We start from the raw sequence: 17,709 nt of genomic DNA, 5'->3' as shown, positions 1-17,709 counted from the left end.
CGTGGACACACGGAACCACCAGCCTGCAGAATAGCACTGCCTAAGGCTGGAAAACTCAGGATGTTAAACACAATCCACACCTCTCCACGGACACAGACACTCATCCAAGGTTAAACAAACCTCTCTTTTCACTCTGGACATTTCTTTCATCACCTCCTTGCCAGGAGACAACCTGCAGCTGCTCCCACCCGCGGTCCCGTCCCGGAAGGCGTCCGGTGTCCCCTCAGCCTGGCTGGCCAAGGACACGGGCTCTGGGCTCGGGTGCTTCTCCTCTGCCTGCTCCCTGTCAGTACTGGGACCTTTGTGGGGCTCCTCGATGGAGCAGGTGTCCACATGGAGCTTCACGCTGCTGTCACAGGGGCCTTCCAGCTCTGGAGCTTTGGATCCAGATTGTTCCATCTGGGAGACGAACCAAAAATCATGGAAATCAAGGGGAGGTATCTCAGGGTACTTAAACACCTAAAAGGTGTCCTATCACCCCAAACTCTGTGAACCTCTGATGTGCTCTGTGCTGTCGGCATATGAATATTTTGGCAGTTGGGAAGGTTGGCCAGCCCTGGAACAAACCCATCCCTGTCACCAGGGACACGTGGTGCCTCTACTGCTGCAGCTCTGGCCACCTCACCTGGCTCAGGTAAAACCAGAACTCTACTAACAATAACCAGTTTAAAAATAGCAAGAAGAGCCCAAACTGTGCAAAGTCATTTCCCACTCTCATCTGCCAGAGGGATGCCCCACACACCCCCTGGCAGGTTGGCTTGGCACTACCCTGGAGCTGTAAAGGCTGTGAAGAAAAGAGGAATTCATGAAGAAGAATATACACAGGAAGTACAACAAGCTCCTGATTAGGTCACCTAGTTGGATTACAGGAAGTTTTTTTTTCATCTGTTTTCCAACCAGTTCAGTTTGGTGCTTCAGAAAACTTCTGGGAGATGGAGGAATAGAGCCCCAGGAACAAGGAAGGGAAGGCAGGTGGGCCTTCATCAAGCACCTCGTTCTCTCACTCTAACCAAGGGAGCCTCCCTGCATTTTGCAATGGAGCACAGCCCCGTCCTTATCTACTTTGAAAATACTGAAGGATCAGACTCCAGGGAGATTCAAACACAGCAGTGCCAAGGCTTCTAAATATCCCCTGGGCTCAGACAAAAGCCAGACAGCTGTTTGCCTTTGTTGACAGCCAAGTGAACACTCACATCTCAAGTGAGAAGGACAATTTCCATCCTGGGAGCACCCATTTCACTCTACAAAGGAGGGAACACTCTTTTCACCCTCTAACTCTGCAAATTCTTGCTTTCCTGACTCTGCTCCTGATCTGCTTGCACAAGTGATCAAGAGGTGAGCTCCACTTCTATACAGTAGCGGCCAAAACTCCCTGAGGGTTTCCCAACCACTGGATGATGGCCCAAAGGCAAAAGTGTCACACAAAGATGTTCAGTGGCATTTTGTCCCATCTCCCTTGCCAGCACACACGGCACTGGGCAGGAGATGGCAGCACTTACCTGCACCTCTGTGCCTTCTGCCAGGCCTTGCAATCCTGGTTCCCTGGTAGGGCCAGGCTCCATGCCCTCCCCAGGGAGCACTGTGTTCCCAGCCTGCTGGGGAGGCACAGACAGGCATTTCTTGTCTCCTGCAGCATCCAGTCCCTGTGGGGAAGTGCCCAGATCCTGCCCCAAGGGAGCACTGGGAGAGGAGAGGTGTGCTGCTGAGGCGGCTGTCTCTGGCAGAGCCCGCACCGGGCCGGAGGAGACATCAGTCAATTTGGCATCTGAGCTCTCAGCAGGAATGTTCTGTTGGAGCAGGAGCGCAGGAGTGGGGTGTGTGGATGGGCTGTGGGCAGGCAGGGAGCCCCTGGGAACCCCCTTGGGCAGCCTGGAGGTAACAGTGGTGGAGGCAGGTGAAGTGCAGGGATAGGCTCGGAGCAAGAGTGAGGAAATCTGGGCTGGAACCGAATCCACCGACTCCCCGTACTGAGACATCGTCCTCACCGAAACCTCCCGGCACACCTGGAACATCTGCAGCTGGGACAGGTCCACCAGGACACTCCCAGCTGTTGGAGAAGTAACTTCTATCACCTGGGAGCCAAAGAACAGGGAGGAATTACTGTTTGTGCACCCTTCTGAGAAGAACAACTCCTGACCCAAAGTTAACATAGACACCAAAGCTCTGGAGAGCAGGTGTGCAGAATTCTCACCTTCTGAGGGCAGAATGAACAGTAAAGGGAAACTGTCACCATAATCATATTCTATCAAACATGACTATATTTGCCCTTCTTCTGGACTTGCTCCTTCTGACGTCAGTGCCCCAGAGCTGGAGGCAGCACTGCAGGTGGGGTCTCACCTGAGGGGCGAAAATCCCCTTCCTGTTCCTGCTGGTCACATTGTTTTTGATGCACATTTTTTGATGGAGAACTACACCTCACTCCTCACAGTCCAGAGACAAGCCCCAGGGCTGCGTCCTTGTACTAGTGCCCTGTGGACTCACTGAGCTCCTTCCTTCCCCAAGGATCAGGCCAGTGTCTGAGACGAGCAGAGGAGACTGACACTAATTGTCCTGTTTTGCTACTCAAAGGTCCTGCCACAGGAGCTTTCCCAGCTTAGCTACATCAAAAGCACATCAAAAAACTGGAGAGATGCCTTTTCCGGTGTGTATCAACAATGCCCTTTCCTGATACCGCTCCCTTCCAGGCTAAGGACTGTGATTGTCTCCTCAGGACATGCTTCTGGATCCAACTTTCCACGCTTTGAGGCTGTGACACTGCCTGCTACTCCAGCCCCAGCCCCTCCTGCCCAGCCCTCAGCACCAACCTTCTGTCCATCGGCGTACACGGCGTAGCCGGTGACTCGGACCCCGTTGGAAGACCCCTCGGCATCGATGGTGACAGGTAACCAGCTGATAACAAGGATGCCTGGAGAGGGACCAGCTTCTACCTGGACATCCAAAGGAGCATCAGGTGTGCCTGTGAAAGACCAAAAACACGCTCCCCTTGCTTAACTGGCTACAGCACAAAGCTCAACTTTGGTTAGACTCAAAGAGCAAACACTCACACCAGCCTTGCCACTGGAGAACTGAACTAGAACAGCCTGAGAAATGACAGGCAGAGCCAGAGGAAACAAGGTGCTCTTGTTCTGTGAAAGCTTTAATGCAGAGAAAACAGAACTTTGCAAAAGTAGCTGAGGCCAAGATGCAGCGACCCTTCGAGGGAGGTCATGGCAAACCAGCTCTCCCCTGCCCTGCCCAGCAGGCATGCTGCAACCAGCACAGGGGTGGGGGGGCCATCCCACAGCAAACCAAAGCAAAGGGGGTAATAAAATCATAAAATAAAGGAGAAAAACATTAAGACAAAAAAACAGTACAGCACCTCAGGCTTTGGGGACCTAATCAACCTGGCCTCCCTTCATCCCAAGGCTTCCCAGAGAGGGAACGGCCGAGCGCACGGCTCCAAGCACTGCATGGGATACCTGCTAGCGGGGTAGTGAAGTGAATCACAGCTGAGTCCTGCTCCTGCCCCTCTGGCACCTCTTCCCAGGGTGTTTTCATGGGCCTGGCCTCCAGCTTGGCCACGTACTGGGTGCTGGGCTGCAGGTTGTGGAAGGTGTACCAGTAGACCCCGGGCTTGGTCACGTCGCACTGGTCCCCGTTGAGGTACACGGCGTGGCTGTAGTTGCTGTTGCAGGGGAGCCACGTGACCTCTGCCGACGTGGCAGTGACGCTCCTGACTTTGAGCATGGTGGGTGCCACCCCAAAATCCTGCCCCACAAAGAAGGTGCAGCGCAGTCTGTCGGACCTGCCGTGCTCGGTGACCGCCTGCACGGACACGCGGTAGGCTTTGCTCTGCAAGTCCAGCTTCTCAATCACTGCTTTGGTCTGAAGGCCACTCTTCACGTTCTGACGTAGCTCTTCGTCCACGTAGATGTTGTAGCTCTGTATGTCTGGGCAGCCAGCTGGCAAAAGAGGTGGGTCCCAACCTACAACTATGCTTCTGGCAAGCTGCTTGATCAGAGTCAGTTTTCGTGGGTAAGGCACTGCTGTGTGACTAACGGGCTCCTCCTGGTCTCCTTCTGCTCTACTGGCCAGCGGGCTGATGCTACTCTCTTCAGTAGAGAAATCACTCTTATCTCCACTGCTGGTGCTTGCACTGACCAAACTTTTCTCGTGGTACGAGCTATGAGTGAGATCATTCAGCTCCGGAGGCAGAAACGTCACGAGGTCATCATCTGAAACCCGCTCAACAAAATTGGAGGGCACCAGCCCTCGCCGGCCATCCATCAGCTCCCCTAAACAGAAAACAGGAGACCTGTTACCACTGCACCTGCCAACCAGCCTTCCAACCCATCTGTGAGGACTAGGGGACAACATCCACACTGGGCCACAACTGCTCTGCACTCAGGAATGAAAAAAAAACCTCTGGGAGGTTATTCCTGGCAGTGTTTCCTGCACTTCCAACGGCTTCCCTGTTAGATCCCAACGGCCACACTGAGAAGACTCACTGCTCCACAAATTCCAGAGCCAACTAAGTGGAAAGTTGGGTTGTGTAACTAGCTAAAGGGTTTCTCCTTCTTCATTATCCCATTTTTCCTCACCACAGCTCCTCCACTAACTTTTCTAGCCTCGCCAAACTGTGCAGATTGATGATTTAAGGTCTTCTCCCAGCCACAGAGATTTGGGGTTTGCAGTACTTCCTCAAGAAAGTCCATCTTTCCAGTTCTGTATTCAGCACTGGCCTTCCTTTTAGCTCCCTCCTTTATTAAGCTGAGTCCTGGACTAAAAGTGTCCCAAAATGACCTGTGGGGACAAGGGACACACAGCACCTGGTCCGTGCAAGACCCACCAAACCACAGAGGAAAAGGGACTGCACTGCCTTCCCCCTTCCAAACTCTGCCTACAGCAAATCAACTGAAAGCAGGGAAAGCAGAAAAGGTTAGTGAAGAATAACCTTTTTATTCTTTAAACAAGAAACAAAAAGACAAATAAATAAATACACGAGAAGCTTGGGAATAGAAAGAAAAAAAGAAAGAAAAAAGGAGGCAGAGCAGTCACAGAGCAAGCAGAGCAACACCCATGCATTTGCCTCAGCTCTTGCAAAGCACCTCAGGAAATCAGGATCCTTCGGTCCTTAAGTGGCTCCATAAAAACCCCCAGTACAAATTGACAGCCAGCAATTCTTGCTTTCAATCCATCTGCCTCTTTAATCAACCAGGATCGTGTTTGCAAAGGGGCCAAAACAGAAACACACTGTGCAACACCCAGGAGGATCCCAACTGTAGTTTGGGTGGATTGTCTCATCCCCTCTCTGCCAGAAGAGCAGGAGGCATTAAAGACCATGAGCTGCTGCAGCTCTGGCTCACACACAGCCCCTGGGAAGAGGGAAACAGCCCATCTGCCTGGGGCTGAACAGGCTCCTCTCCATGGAGAGGGAGGAACCAACCACCTGGGGATGAAACCTGGAGCTGTGCTGAAAGCAGCGGTAAAATTCCCACTGAAACCACCAGATCAGGATCTCATGTTTTAGACTTAGTTTAATCATGACATAAATAAACCCTTTCCAACAGAATCTGCTCTTCCCTCTAACAAACTAACTTTGGGCAGAGAACCTTTATCCTGAGGTTTCAAGATTCACTAAATTCTCTTTTTATTTTTTTAGAGAGAGATCAACTCTCCACAGGAGTTCAGCCACATTTCATTCTGTTAGAACACACCTTCAAAGAAGCCATCTTCATCCATGTCCCCATAGATGTAAATATATTCTCCAGCAGTCAGTGGAAGCTCTGCCTCTGGATTTTCATTAGGTCCATCAAAAGGATTGTAGCTGAAATATTTACAGTAGGAAGACTTAATTTGTATAGGAACTTCCCCAGCAGCACATTCGAGCTGTGATGCTGACAAGCTTTCAGTTCACTGGGAATTCATCCACCCTTGCAAGCAGCAAATTCCACAGGCAAAGGTCAAAACTACAGTTTGCACAAAATAATGATTAATAATAGGTAATTTTCTGAGGAGCAGAACAGATGTCTTGTGACATCTGAAGAAACAGAGATAAGAGGATGATGGGGGACTGGAGCATCTCTCTCCTGAGGAAAGGTTGAGGGATCTGGGATTCAGATCCTGGAGAAGAAACAACTGAAAGGGGATTTTACCAATGCACACAAATATCTTCAGGGTGGGTGTCAAGAGGATGGGGCCAGGCTCTTTTCAGGTGCCCAGAGACAGGACAAGGGGCAACAGGCACAAACTGAAACACAGGAACTTCCAACTGAACCTGAGGAAAAACCTCTTTCCTCTGAGGGTCACTGAGCACTGGGACAGGCTGCACAGAGAGGTTGTGGTGCCTCCTTCTCCTGCTCCAACTCCACATTTTAAACAGCAATCCAAAAGCTCCACTGGCATGCTAATTATAAATGCACTGATGATATGACTTGGTCTGCAGGTAATTCCAACCTCCCTATCCAGGGAGCCTCAGGTAATCAGAGGACCTCATGTCACAGGAAAATGCCCATGAAAAACATCTTCACAAACACCTCCAACCAATTCCTCCTTTTTAGCCTTTAAAAGGCATTTCAATGTGCCAAAGCAATGTTAAGGTCTCCCTCAGCTCAGAGAGACCTTTTGTACTCAAGAGTCTGACAAGAACACATCAGGTTTGATGTGTTCCCCATAAGCACAGAATCATCCCAAGTCTCTTCCTTCCAATCCCAGTGTAAAAGCTGAAGGATATGTCAATACTCTTTGAATTATAAATAGTAATGAGTTTGACCATGATGCTCAGTGGACAGAAACAGTTATAAACACAAAAAAAATGAGTTTATTCTGTGATGTTTTTTCCCTGTCCTTTAAAAATTACAGCCAGAAAGATTTTGCCCAAAATCTAGAAATTTTCTTAATTGTTGGAATAAGATTTCTTGGCAGAAAATTTCTTGGACTATTCTGAAAAAAAAATAGACATTTCAAGGAATATGTCAATTCAAAGTGAATTTTCAATATAGTATTATATTGAAAGAAAGGAAAAGTCTCACACAGTGCTGGTCACTGAACAGCCACTGAGCTTGCTGTGCTTTTGGTTGAAAGGGGCCTTAAAAACCATCTCATCCCAACCCCTGTCATGGGCAGGGACACATTCCACTAGCCCAGTTTGCTCCAAACCCTGTCCAACCTGGCCTGGAACACTTCCAGGGATGGGGCAGCTACAGCTTCCCTGGGCAAGCTGTGCCAGGGCCTCCCCACCCTCACAGGGAAGGATTTCATCCCAATATCCCATCTATCCCTGCCCTCTGGCAGTGGGAAGCCATTCCCCTTTGTCCTGTCCCTCCATCCCTTGTCCCCAGTCCCTCTCCAGCTCTCCTGGAGCCCCTTTAGGCCCTGCAAGGGGCTCTCAGGTATTCCTGGAGCCTTCTCTTCTCCAGGTGAACCCCCCTAGCCTGCAAATCCCACGGAGGAATAAGATACATGGCCCAACCTAACATGATCCATTTTTAACAGGGTGAATTCAAGGGAAGAGTGTGAAGAAGGCAACTCTGAGACAACCTGTGTGACCACACAGACCACAAGAAATGAGCTCTCAGTACCTGTATCGAGCTAAGAACACCTGGAGCTTTGCAGGGCCTTGGCTGCCTGGCTCTGGCATGAGGGAGATGCTGTCAACATCCAGCTCTTCCATTTCACTTGCAGTGTCCACCTGAAAACATTGAAGAGAAAGGATCTGAGTAAAGGAACACTCAAAGGGTTCCAACATCAGTGAACAAGTCCCCTGAGCTCATGTTTGGTGGCCCCTGAGCTAAGGACCATCTCAAAGAATGACTTTTCAGGTGATGAAGTGGCAATGGGAGGCAACAGCTCCCAATTGCAGCTTCAGGGGTTCCAGTCAGACATGAAGGAGAACTCCTTGTGCAGGTGGGTGATGCAGCCTTGGGAAAAGTTCCCACTGAGCTGTGGGATCTTCATTCTTGAAGAACTTGTAGCCTCAGCTCAGCAAAGCTGAGTACAAGAGACAGAGCAGGCAGAAAACTCATCTTCCTGCTACAGCCTCTCCCTTCCCAGCCCTCAGCTATTTCTGGATTTCCTGAGCTGGAGGCTGCACCCTCGAGGCATTGGTAGCAGAAGCACCTTTCAGAAATTTACCTCAGTATTTTTGATCTTGGTAACATTTTAGAATTTTTCATCCAGGGGCAATGAGTTGTGTAACCCAACCCTCCTTCTGGAGCAAATGCACTCCCTTGGGTTTGTCTGAAATGGTGCCAGTGAACCCACTCAAGCTGCCTTTTGAAAGCAGACCTCGAGGCAAATGTATTTTTGATGGAGACTCACTGCAGGCACCAGAATATAAAGTAGTTTTTCCTAGTACACGAAGTACCAAAGTTAACCTCTGAAGGAGTCCAGAGCATCTTTTCCAGGCAGGGTACTCCTTGTGAAGCAATCCTGCCCCACACCCTGGGATAACACACACCTGGAACAGCCAAAGGAAGACCCAGATGGAGCAGTTTTTAGTAGCCTGCAGTGTTCCCATAACTGTGTTAGAGCCAAACGCTCCACACACTTTTCCAAGGATCCCACACTGACTCTGGAGGCACTTATCTCTCCAGGGAAGCACGGGGGGCTTCCAAGCTTTCTCTAGAGCTAAAAAGTAGGATTTTTCCCCACTACAGAATTGAGAGCAGTCCTGTACCTGTTCCTCCCTTTATCTCTGAACATGGCACTTCCCAGAGCAGCCCTTGGTTAGTGCCTTGGCCTCAGCTCAGCACATCAGTGTCCTCCACAGGTACAGCGAGATCAAGAAGGTTTTAGTGCTCAGGAAACACCAAAAACCCAAAAACTACCCCCAGACCACCCCCAGCACTGCTTTACCCTGAGCTGTCCCCTGAAGGGATGTACACAGAGTATCAAACACTCTGTGTGAGCCCACACCACCACCTAAGAGCTCCTGGGGAGGAGAAGCATCAACCACCCGTGAGCCTATTAATGCCATCCCTCTTAGCATAAACTTGGTGTCTTTTCATGGTTTCTTTCACCAGCAAAGAAGTTTGAGCCCCTCATCCACAGCTCAAGGCCAAAGGTAGTCTGGACACAGCTCTTCAGCATGCTGAGAACTCCAGTTTGTAGCCCTTTTGTGTTTTAGTGGCAGCTGTGGTGGCACAAAGAAGCTCAGCAAGAGCTTTTCCACACTTCCCACCAATCAACCTCCCCATCCCAGTCCTTCTCCAAGCTCCCAGACACTGTCCAGCCAGTTATTTCGTTCCAGGAGCTCAGTAACATGTTGAAATCAGCATTACAGCCATGGCACCTAAGGCCTTTTCAGTATTTTCCTACGATTTTCTCTTGTTTTTCCCATTTTCTTCAGGCAGCCAGGAAGGAAGGAACGCAGCCTTACTGGGGAACCAGTGCAGCCTCACTGGTGCTCCCAGCAATGCATTTATTCCCTTCTGGAAAGCACAGACCCCAGAGGGGACTCCCATACTGACCTCTGGAGTTGGGCAGGACTTGGGGCTGTTGTGCATGGACTCAGATTTGGAAGAGCTGGACTGAGATTCCACTTTCTTGGCTTGTTTCTGAGCACTGGTGGGAGCAGCTGGGCAGCCCCCAGGGGTGTCAGGCACCCTATGGGTTGACTCCAACTCCTCAGTCCCTTCATTGTGAACCTTCTTAGCGCTCTGGTGAGGGAGCAACCCAGGAACAGTTGATTCTGCAATAAAAATCAGCCGCCCATCAGTCAGAGCTACAGGCAGGATCCAGGATCAGCAACGAGCAGCACAGGTCTCTACAAATGTGCCTCATTTAAGAGACTGGACACTCTGGCCAGAGAAATGCCAAGTTCTCTTTATGACTACAAACCAAACAAAAAACATTGACAACAGAGAGAGATGGAGATCCCAAAATTCACCTGAACATTTGCATTGTTTCCTTTCCCCCTTCCCATTTCTAAGAACATCAACTCCCTGGTGAAAACACTCTCAGGCATGTCCAGCACTCACCCTTCTCCCAGGGAGGCTGTGGGGTGGAGCTGCACAGAGCAAGGGGCAGCTCTGAAGTCACCAGAGTGGAGGTGAGAAGGTCGATTTTTCCTGTTTGGAGCCGGAATTTCTGGAGTTCCTGGGACAGGAGGCTGAACTGCTCGGTCTGACTGCGACACTGATCTTCCAGATCCTTCACCCGGGCCTGGCAGAAGAGACATGGGATGAGGCACAAACCCACAGCAAATCCACCAGTGAGGCTCCAAACAGCCTTTGCTGCACCTTTCCAGTGGGTCCCAGACTTCAAAGGATGCTTTTCAATGCCCTGCCCAGAAAGAGGGATTGGGAACTCACAGCTCCACAGCTTTAGTACCTTTGAAAACCTGAGGCTCCTCATCTATGAGGGGACTGACTGCAAGCTCTGCTAGGAATTATCCCTGAAAAGCTGGCTTTGAATTTCAATATCCTGCCCTAGCCCTGCACAAGACCAGATGTGATAAGTCAGAGATAAATAAGCCTTGAAAAGACTGGAGCATTTCTTGGAGTACTAAAGTCACATCACCAAGACAAATTGCTCTCCCAGTGTTCTATCTCATCCATACTTCCAGAGGCTTCACCAAGCTCCCAAAACTTTACCCTGCCCTCCCCACCATTCTGGGAAGGACTCCTGATTGTCCCTCCAGATCTTGGCTCCTCCAAGCACCAGGAAGGGCAAGAGATCACCCTGGCCCGTGTTGCAGAACATTCCTTTGATGTGGAAGCCCACACACTTTCCCACAAGGTCCCACAGGGAGGAACTGCTCCAGAAAAATTCATGCTGAGGCCCAGAAAGCTGCATCTCAACGAGATGGGATGCTCTGGAGAAGGAAGGACACATTCCTACCACTTGTATTTTCTCTGATTCTCCTCCTACCATCTCTAGAGCAATAAACTAGCGCTGAGTCCTGGCTGTCCTTACACATCCCCACATTCTCCCTATTGTGGGCACATGAATTCCCAGGACAGTGCAACTGCTCCTTTCCCTCTTCTCACTCTTTTTTTTGTAGGTAAGATGCTCCATAACAGACGACTGCACTGCGCTCCTCAAGATCTTCCCTTCTACAAAACGTATTTGAAGCTCTTTTCTCTCCTTCCAACTGAAAAAAATAAATCATGCCTGGAAATACAACATGAGGCAGAAAGCCTGGTTTTTAGGCAGCTCTAAAAATAACACACCTGACCCGGAAAAAGCTTTCTCTGTGGTCTCAGAGTAACACAAAACCTTTGGAGCCACTCACCAACAACTTTTGTGGGTGCCTGAATTTTTATTTCCCTGTGACACATCTGTTCAGATGTGCCAGTTTGTCTCTTGTTCCCTTCAGGGCTCCCTGGGTGCTCTCAGGCTTTAAGGAAAGCCTGGAGAAGTCTCTGAACTGAAATCAAATGCCAGGAGTAACTTCCAGAAGTGTCCATGTTCTCCACTTGCTCAGAGTCAGCTCCTTGTTTACTAAATCGCATTGCACAGGACTCCTATGCAACCTTGAGTGTTTGCATTTACTTACAGTTTAGATTTTTCACATAAATGCTTCTCTCCTATAACACCTTAATACAGAAAAGAAACCATCAACGGGAAGAACAGTTGCACTGGATCAAAGTAGGGCTTCCCCAAGTCCAACATCCATCCCTGATCCCACCTTGGGACACAGCCCACAAGAGACCAGAGAGGGATTTCTATTGTAGGACCAGAGAGGGATTTCCTGCCTTCTCTGGAGCCACGAGCCAGCAGTTGCATCTGGATACTGTGTTTAACAGCATCACAACAGTACCTTGCCCTGTAAATTTTTTAATCACACTTTAAATCCATTTATGGTGGTGGCCAAGCCAATAGCCCAGATAATTAACAGTTTAATTCCAAGATCCCTAATTAGTCAGGTGCCTCTTAGATCTGTTATTCAAAATAACATACAAACAATCCCTTAAGTCCTACTGCCACATGATACACTGTGTGTATTCTAGCAGGCTACTTGCAGGGAATCACAGATGGGATCAGCAGGTTTCCAGGGCAGTGCTGGGAGAAATGGGGATAAGGAAGAGGGAAATAAGGAAGAGGAGCCTAAGGACACGGCCAGGAGCTTCAGGGAACCAGCAGGAATCAAGCCCCAGACACAGAAAAGACAGGAGACTGCTGTGTCCATGCCCAACCCAAAAAGGGGACAAAGAGGAGCCTCACACAGCTGGGCCTGGCCAGTGGGAATTCCAGAAGAGGCTGCAAGAGCAGGAGAAGAGCTTGGTGGGCCCAGTTTAACCACTGATCCAGGAACTGAGATTTTCCACCACCAGCTCAGCTCTGTCCTCTGAGACTCTCCCCCTCTTGGCTGCTCTACTCCACTTCTCCAGATGATGTTTTCCCTCCGTGTGTCCCTCGTTACCTTTCTCTGTATCTTCTGCTCTGTATTTTTGAGATGAGAGAATCCCCACTTTGCTCAAAGGGAGCTCTAGAGCTGTGCAGTCCAAACTCCTGCCCCAGGCAGGGCTGATGCCCAAGGGATTAGAGAAACAGCCATAATTCCACAGTGTGGGTGCAACTTCTACAGGATGTGGGCACACCCCAAAAAATGCCCTTCTCCAAAAGTTCACAACACTTTACTTGCTTTTTTTGACCAGAATTTGGCTGATTTTTTTTTTTTAAGTCCCCCTACCTCCAACCCTGCATCTCTTGCTCCAACAGGGAACTCCAAGGCTATCACTAGGCATGTTTAGTCACGGCTGCTTCTCCTCCCACGTGCCTTTGCACAGGCAGTGTTACCTGGGATTTAATGTCCCTGTTACTCACAGGATCTCTGTCAGATCTGAAGGTGTTTTCAAGCAGTTTTCCATCAGCTACAAACCCCACCACTTCCACAGAAGCCTTCTTTCCAAATCACCTGCCTCTTCTGGGAAAACTATCATCCACAATCCCTGCTTCCCATCTTCCATCCAGTTAGGAAGCCAGCAGGGCCTGTCTTCACTTGCTTTTGGGTTCTGAAGGAAACATTTCACTCTTGGACTGCAAGTGGTTCCCAAAAGATATTTAAATGCACGTGACACGTGGAGAAGGAGCACACAGCTGGGCAACTCTAAAAATCTGCAAGTGCCAAAAAAAAATTAAGCTCCTAATTCTAATTGGTCAAGGAAGCAAAGCATTTAAAGAGAAAAGCAGCTGCTCCATCAAACTCATGGCGGGAGCTCCTTTAATCACACTGATCTCTCAGCAGTGACACTCTTGCAATCTTTTCCAGAGAACAGCTAAGACAAGAATTATCAGGCAACTGTCAAAGTCAGGACAGAGGGAAAAATATCCTGTTTGACAGGATTATAGCAGTACCTGCATGCAATCCAAGGTACTCTGGGAGCAAGAAGAAAAGCAAAAAGAGATGTCAAACCACACCAGCAGTTACACTATCCCAAAACCAACACTCTCCAAACAGAACCCAGCCCTCAGTCTGAATGAGATTGTTCTCTCACCACATCCAGTGTCTGCCTTGTTCCATAATGAGACTCCCACCTCATTCTCACCAAACCAAAGCCAAATCCCAAGTGCCAAATGCACAAATAGGAGATCCAGGCTCTTTTTGAGGGCCTCCAAACTGTTGTGTGCTTTGAGTTCAATGACTCCGCTAAATTTCAACAGACTGAGCTCATCCTTCATTAATATCCCATCCAAAAGCAATCCAAACACATGAAGAAATGAAAACACAGCACAGGCACCTCATAATCCCTAATTCTGCCCTACATGGATGTTCTGGGATGACTATGATTTAAGTAATTTATTTAAATGTTGCTGCACATTAAACCGGCTTTTAATAACAATTTCTCTTTCTTTGGCCTACTCTATAAAATTCAAGGCCAGGCTGGCAGGGATTAGAGCAACCTGGTCTAGTGGAAGGTGGGTGGAACTAGATGAACTTTCAAGGGGACAACACAAAATGTCACAGCCCCGTGATACTCATCCAGCCTGCAAATATTTCCACCCCATTTAGCAGGAGTCCAGCACTCTGGGGTTCTCCAGCTCAAACACAGGTCAAGTTCCCTCCAAAGCTGATGCTATTTGCAGCTATTTGAGCAATCTCCTCCATCAAGGACAACTCCCATCCCAAACAACACCCCTGGGCTGCCAACAGCCCCAGAGCTGCACAGGGAGTTCAGCCTGTCCCCTCTGAAGTCACCACTGCAGCAGGAGATCCCACTGTCTGGGTGGAAAGTGAGGCCTTCTACTCCTCTTGGTTGTTTTGGTGCTCAGAAAACCTCTGAGAGAGCACAAGATGCCCCATTTCCCACCACACCCAAACCCTCTGGTGGTCACCAAATCACCACATCAGGTTCCAGCGTTCAGTGCTTCGGCTTTGCAGCTCCAGGAATCCACAGGCAAAGTTTCCTCCAAAGCCATCCTGACTGACACTGAGCTAATGCCAAGCAAACCCAAAGCAGTGCCCAGCATTTCTCCTGTATTCCCCTAACGAAAAGCAGGAAGCACACACACACATAACAGAAATTTCAGGCCCTATGGACACAAATATTCTTCCCCTCTTGACATGATCCTGGAGAGTGGAGGAGGCAGATCTGAGGGTGATTATTTAATGCCTAAAAAGAGTTTTTTGAGCATAATCTGAATGAAGAAATCTATGTGAGGACTGAGCAGATCAGGATTTAATCCCTCAAAACTATGACCCCAGATATTACTCTGCCAGCACCACTGATACTCGCTCTCAGCAGTAACACATTCTGATCAAGACATTACAGCATTTTGCTCAAGAACCAACAAAACCCATCAAAGGCATCAAGAAAACTGGTAATAAGAACAAAAAGTATCAAAGCTGCAGCCACCAGTCCCTCGTGTTTCCTTCTGTCTTACCTCTAGAAGCTGTACTGCTCCTTCATGTTCCCTTCTTGCCTCTGCCTGTGCCTAAGGAGAAATAAGAAAGGTAGGAAATAAGAAAGGAAGCCACCTGAGACCACTTCTGTCATCCCACCTGACAGTCCTTTATAAGTTGGAGGAAAAATCTGATGAGGAGCAGCTGAGGGAGCTGGGGGGGCTCAGCCTGGAGAAAAGGAGGCTCAGGGGGGACCTTCTGGCTCTGCAATCCCTGACAGGAGGGGGGAGCCGGGGGGGGTCGGGCTCTGCTCCCAGGGAACAGGGACAGGAGGAGAGGGAACGGCCTCCAGCTGTGCCAGGGGAGGGGCAGGGGGGACATCAGGAGGAATTTCTTCATGGAAAGGGTGGTCAGGCCCTGGCACAGCTGCCCAGGGCAGTGGGGGAGTCCCCACCCATGGAGGGGTTTAACAGATGTGTGGATGTGGCACTTGGGGACATGGGTTAGTGGAGGCCTTGGCAGTGATGGGGGGATAGTTGGGAGTTGATGACCTTAGGGGGCTTCTCCAACCTTAATGATTCCATGATTTAAAGTCTGAAAGCACCTCTGGGCTTTGGACAAACAGCAGGGAGAGGTCAGAACTGATGTTCCTGAGCAAACCCCTTCACTGTGCTCAGGTACCAGAGTACTCAGACACTGCTCTGGTTTAATTTATCCTTTAAACTCACACACACCTTCTCTACGCACTGCACGTCCAAGGAAACATATCCATCCTTTTCCAGGGATTCAGAAGGTAAAATGTTCACCTCCCACTCCCCCCCACACACACACCTGCTGCAGCCGCCGGACCTCCTCCTGCTTCTCCTGCAGGACTAGCAGGGCTTCCTTGTGCTCCACTTCCAGCTGCTGCCTGCGCTCGGCCACATTTCTCATGTGCTGCAGGACAAGGCACAGACAGGGACACTGCTGAAATGAAATCCTGATTGCCACCAGCAGCCAGGAGCCAACCATGGCCTGGGCTTCTTGTCATCATTGCACAGAGGAAAGTACAGAACTCTCACAGGAGAAAGCACAGAACTCTCACCACTCGCCAGAGCAGCACAGAGAAAATGATCAAAGCGATGGTCACCTTATTTCCCTTCCCACACAAATCCCTCAAGCAGCCTTTCCAAACCTCTTCCGGCTTTGGAAAGCCATGCTCTAGGATCCTGCAGAAGCACAACTCCCAACAGAAGCCCAGAGACAAAGGAATGGCCAAAAAGGGGCAAAGAGGCAACACGTGCCAATCCAAAAGCAATGTCTGGCCAGTCCTTCTCTGTGAGGATCCCACTGACCTTCAGCACCTGCTCTAGATTCTCCAGCTTGGTTTGGAGTCCTTGGTTCGTCTGAATTACTGAATCCCGTTCCTTGGTCACCAAAACAACCTGCAGTTTCAGGTCAGCATTCTCAGATTCCACCTGGAGAGAAGGATTTGCAGTTTTAGCCCAAGCAGCCAGAGGTGTTCCCTGTATTTATTGATTTGATTTGATTGAGGACAATTTATTTCTGCGTCTCAATAGGTTGATTTGCAGACCTCCTTTTTACTGGCAATGACACCAAAATGATGAACCTCCTCTTCCTCTGGTTTTCATTAATTATTAATTAATAATTATTAATAAATAAGCATTTATCAGGCCTCAGTGTGTAACACTGTTTCTCTCACTAGACTCATCTCCCCATTTACAAGGAGGAAGGAACTGGGAGAGGAACAGGCCACATAATGAAGAGATTTAAAAAAAAAACACAAAGGTTTAAAAGCATTTTTCATCCTACATGGTAGAATTAAACACAAAGAACAGGACAGAAAATTCAGTAGCCTGCTGAGATCATCTTCACCTTCTTCCCTTACTACAGGGAATTCCAGCCACATATTTTGGTTCCTGGGTGCACTATGGCCTGATGACTATTAGCAATGCAGATTACAAACATTTCCACTTACAACAGTTATTAAACAGTTATTTAATATTACATATTAATATCAACCTTATGCATGGCAGCAAATTGACTTAGAGGAGTGACAAGTGACTTTCTAAGTCCCGTCATTAAACTTGTTCAGAGAAGGAGCTGGGAACAGAAACCCAGATCAGCACAAAAACATTTCTCAGCTGGCAGCTTGAAAACCTGGCACACCAGCAAGTTCTTCTCAGCAAGATTTTGCAGGAGCCAACGCTCCACCTGACCGAGACACCGCTTTTACCTGTCCTGCCCATCCAGCCCTCTCATTCAGCTGCAAGTTCTCCTCAGCCAGTCGTGCATTTTCACTCTGCACCTCCTGCAGCTGGATCTCCTGTCCAGAAAGAGAGGGAATTACTACACCAAGGCCCTCAAACTAACTCCCCCAAATTGTTCTGCAGAGCAGCTCCACTGCTGCTGTTTCCTGGTGCAGGATGTTGGTAGGATGCTGCTGAGGAGGGGGAGGCACTGCTCTAACAGCCCCCTGTGCCAGATGATGGGCTTGGAACTGGATGACCTTTAAAGTCCCTTCCAACCCAAACCACTCCATGAACTCTCAAGTTTCTACTTCTCTTAACCTCAAAGCCCCAGATCAGAAAGAGATTTCCTTGTCTACCTCCCAGCCCCAGTGTCACATTATTTACAAGCCTAGGACTCCATCTCCACCCACAGCAAATCAAGTTTCACTGCTGGTTCGGGATCAGAGTCTTCTTGACAAGTATCAGTCGAGGAAGGAAAAGTATTTGGGAAAATTATGCTAAAGAGAGCTCTAGACTGCAAAGTCCAGAGTTTGAAGCAGGATACAGGCTGGAGACAAGAGCACGAGCCTGCTATCCCTGAATTAGGGAATGCTGCCTCTGAGCACAGGCCGTGGGCACATAGAGGGGACTCTGGGTTTGCCAGGTCAGTCCATCTGCAACATCTCTGTACAGCACTAAAGGAGTTTAATT

The 17,709-nt window shown here is 49.1% G+C and overlaps 1 protein-coding gene across 6 annotated transcripts in view; it reads right to left on the bottom strand.

Annotated features, from left to right (window-relative positions):
• TSPOAP1 (TSPO associated protein 1) overlaps window positions 1-17,709 on the bottom strand; it is a 60,450-nt gene that overhangs the window by 18,231 nt on the left and 24,510 nt on the right. For 5 of the 6 annotated variants that reach the window (XM_027896289.1, XM_027896290.1, XM_027896291.1 and 2 more), the window contains exons 8-19: window positions 17,004-17,093; window positions 16,102-16,224; window positions 15,599-15,703; window positions 14,809-14,859; window positions 9,960-10,143; window positions 9,450-9,670; window positions 7,560-7,669; window positions 5,697-5,806; window positions 3,459-4,274; window positions 2,805-2,956; window positions 1,500-2,072; window positions 121-399 (exon numbers count right to left, since the gene is read on the bottom strand). In XM_027896289.1, the coding sequence (XP_027752090.1) occupies window positions 121-399; window positions 1,500-2,072; window positions 2,805-2,956; window positions 3,459-4,274; window positions 5,697-5,806; window positions 7,560-7,669; window positions 9,450-9,670; window positions 9,960-10,143; window positions 14,809-14,859; window positions 15,599-15,703; window positions 16,102-16,224; window positions 17,004-17,093 (2,814 nt within the window). The remainder of the gene's footprint in view (window positions 1-120; window positions 400-1,499; window positions 2,073-2,804; window positions 2,957-3,458; window positions 4,275-5,696; window positions 5,807-7,559; window positions 7,670-9,449; window positions 9,671-9,959; window positions 10,144-14,808; window positions 14,860-15,598; window positions 15,704-16,101; window positions 16,225-17,003; window positions 17,094-17,709) is intronic. The other variant, XM_027896293.1, reaches the window with a different exon arrangement.

The sequence above is a fragment of the Empidonax traillii genome, unplaced genomic scaffold (assembly GCF_003031625.1).
Source record: "Empidonax traillii isolate 1590-97213 ecotype Southwest subspecies unplaced genomic scaffold, ASM303162v1 scaffold492:size733235, whole genome shotgun sequence".
NCBI classification, from domain to species: Eukaryota; Metazoa; Chordata; class Aves; order Passeriformes; family Tyrannidae; genus Empidonax; species Empidonax traillii.
Note: the sequence above shows the minus strand (reverse complement) of the source record. Positions and strands in the feature narration are given on the sequence as shown.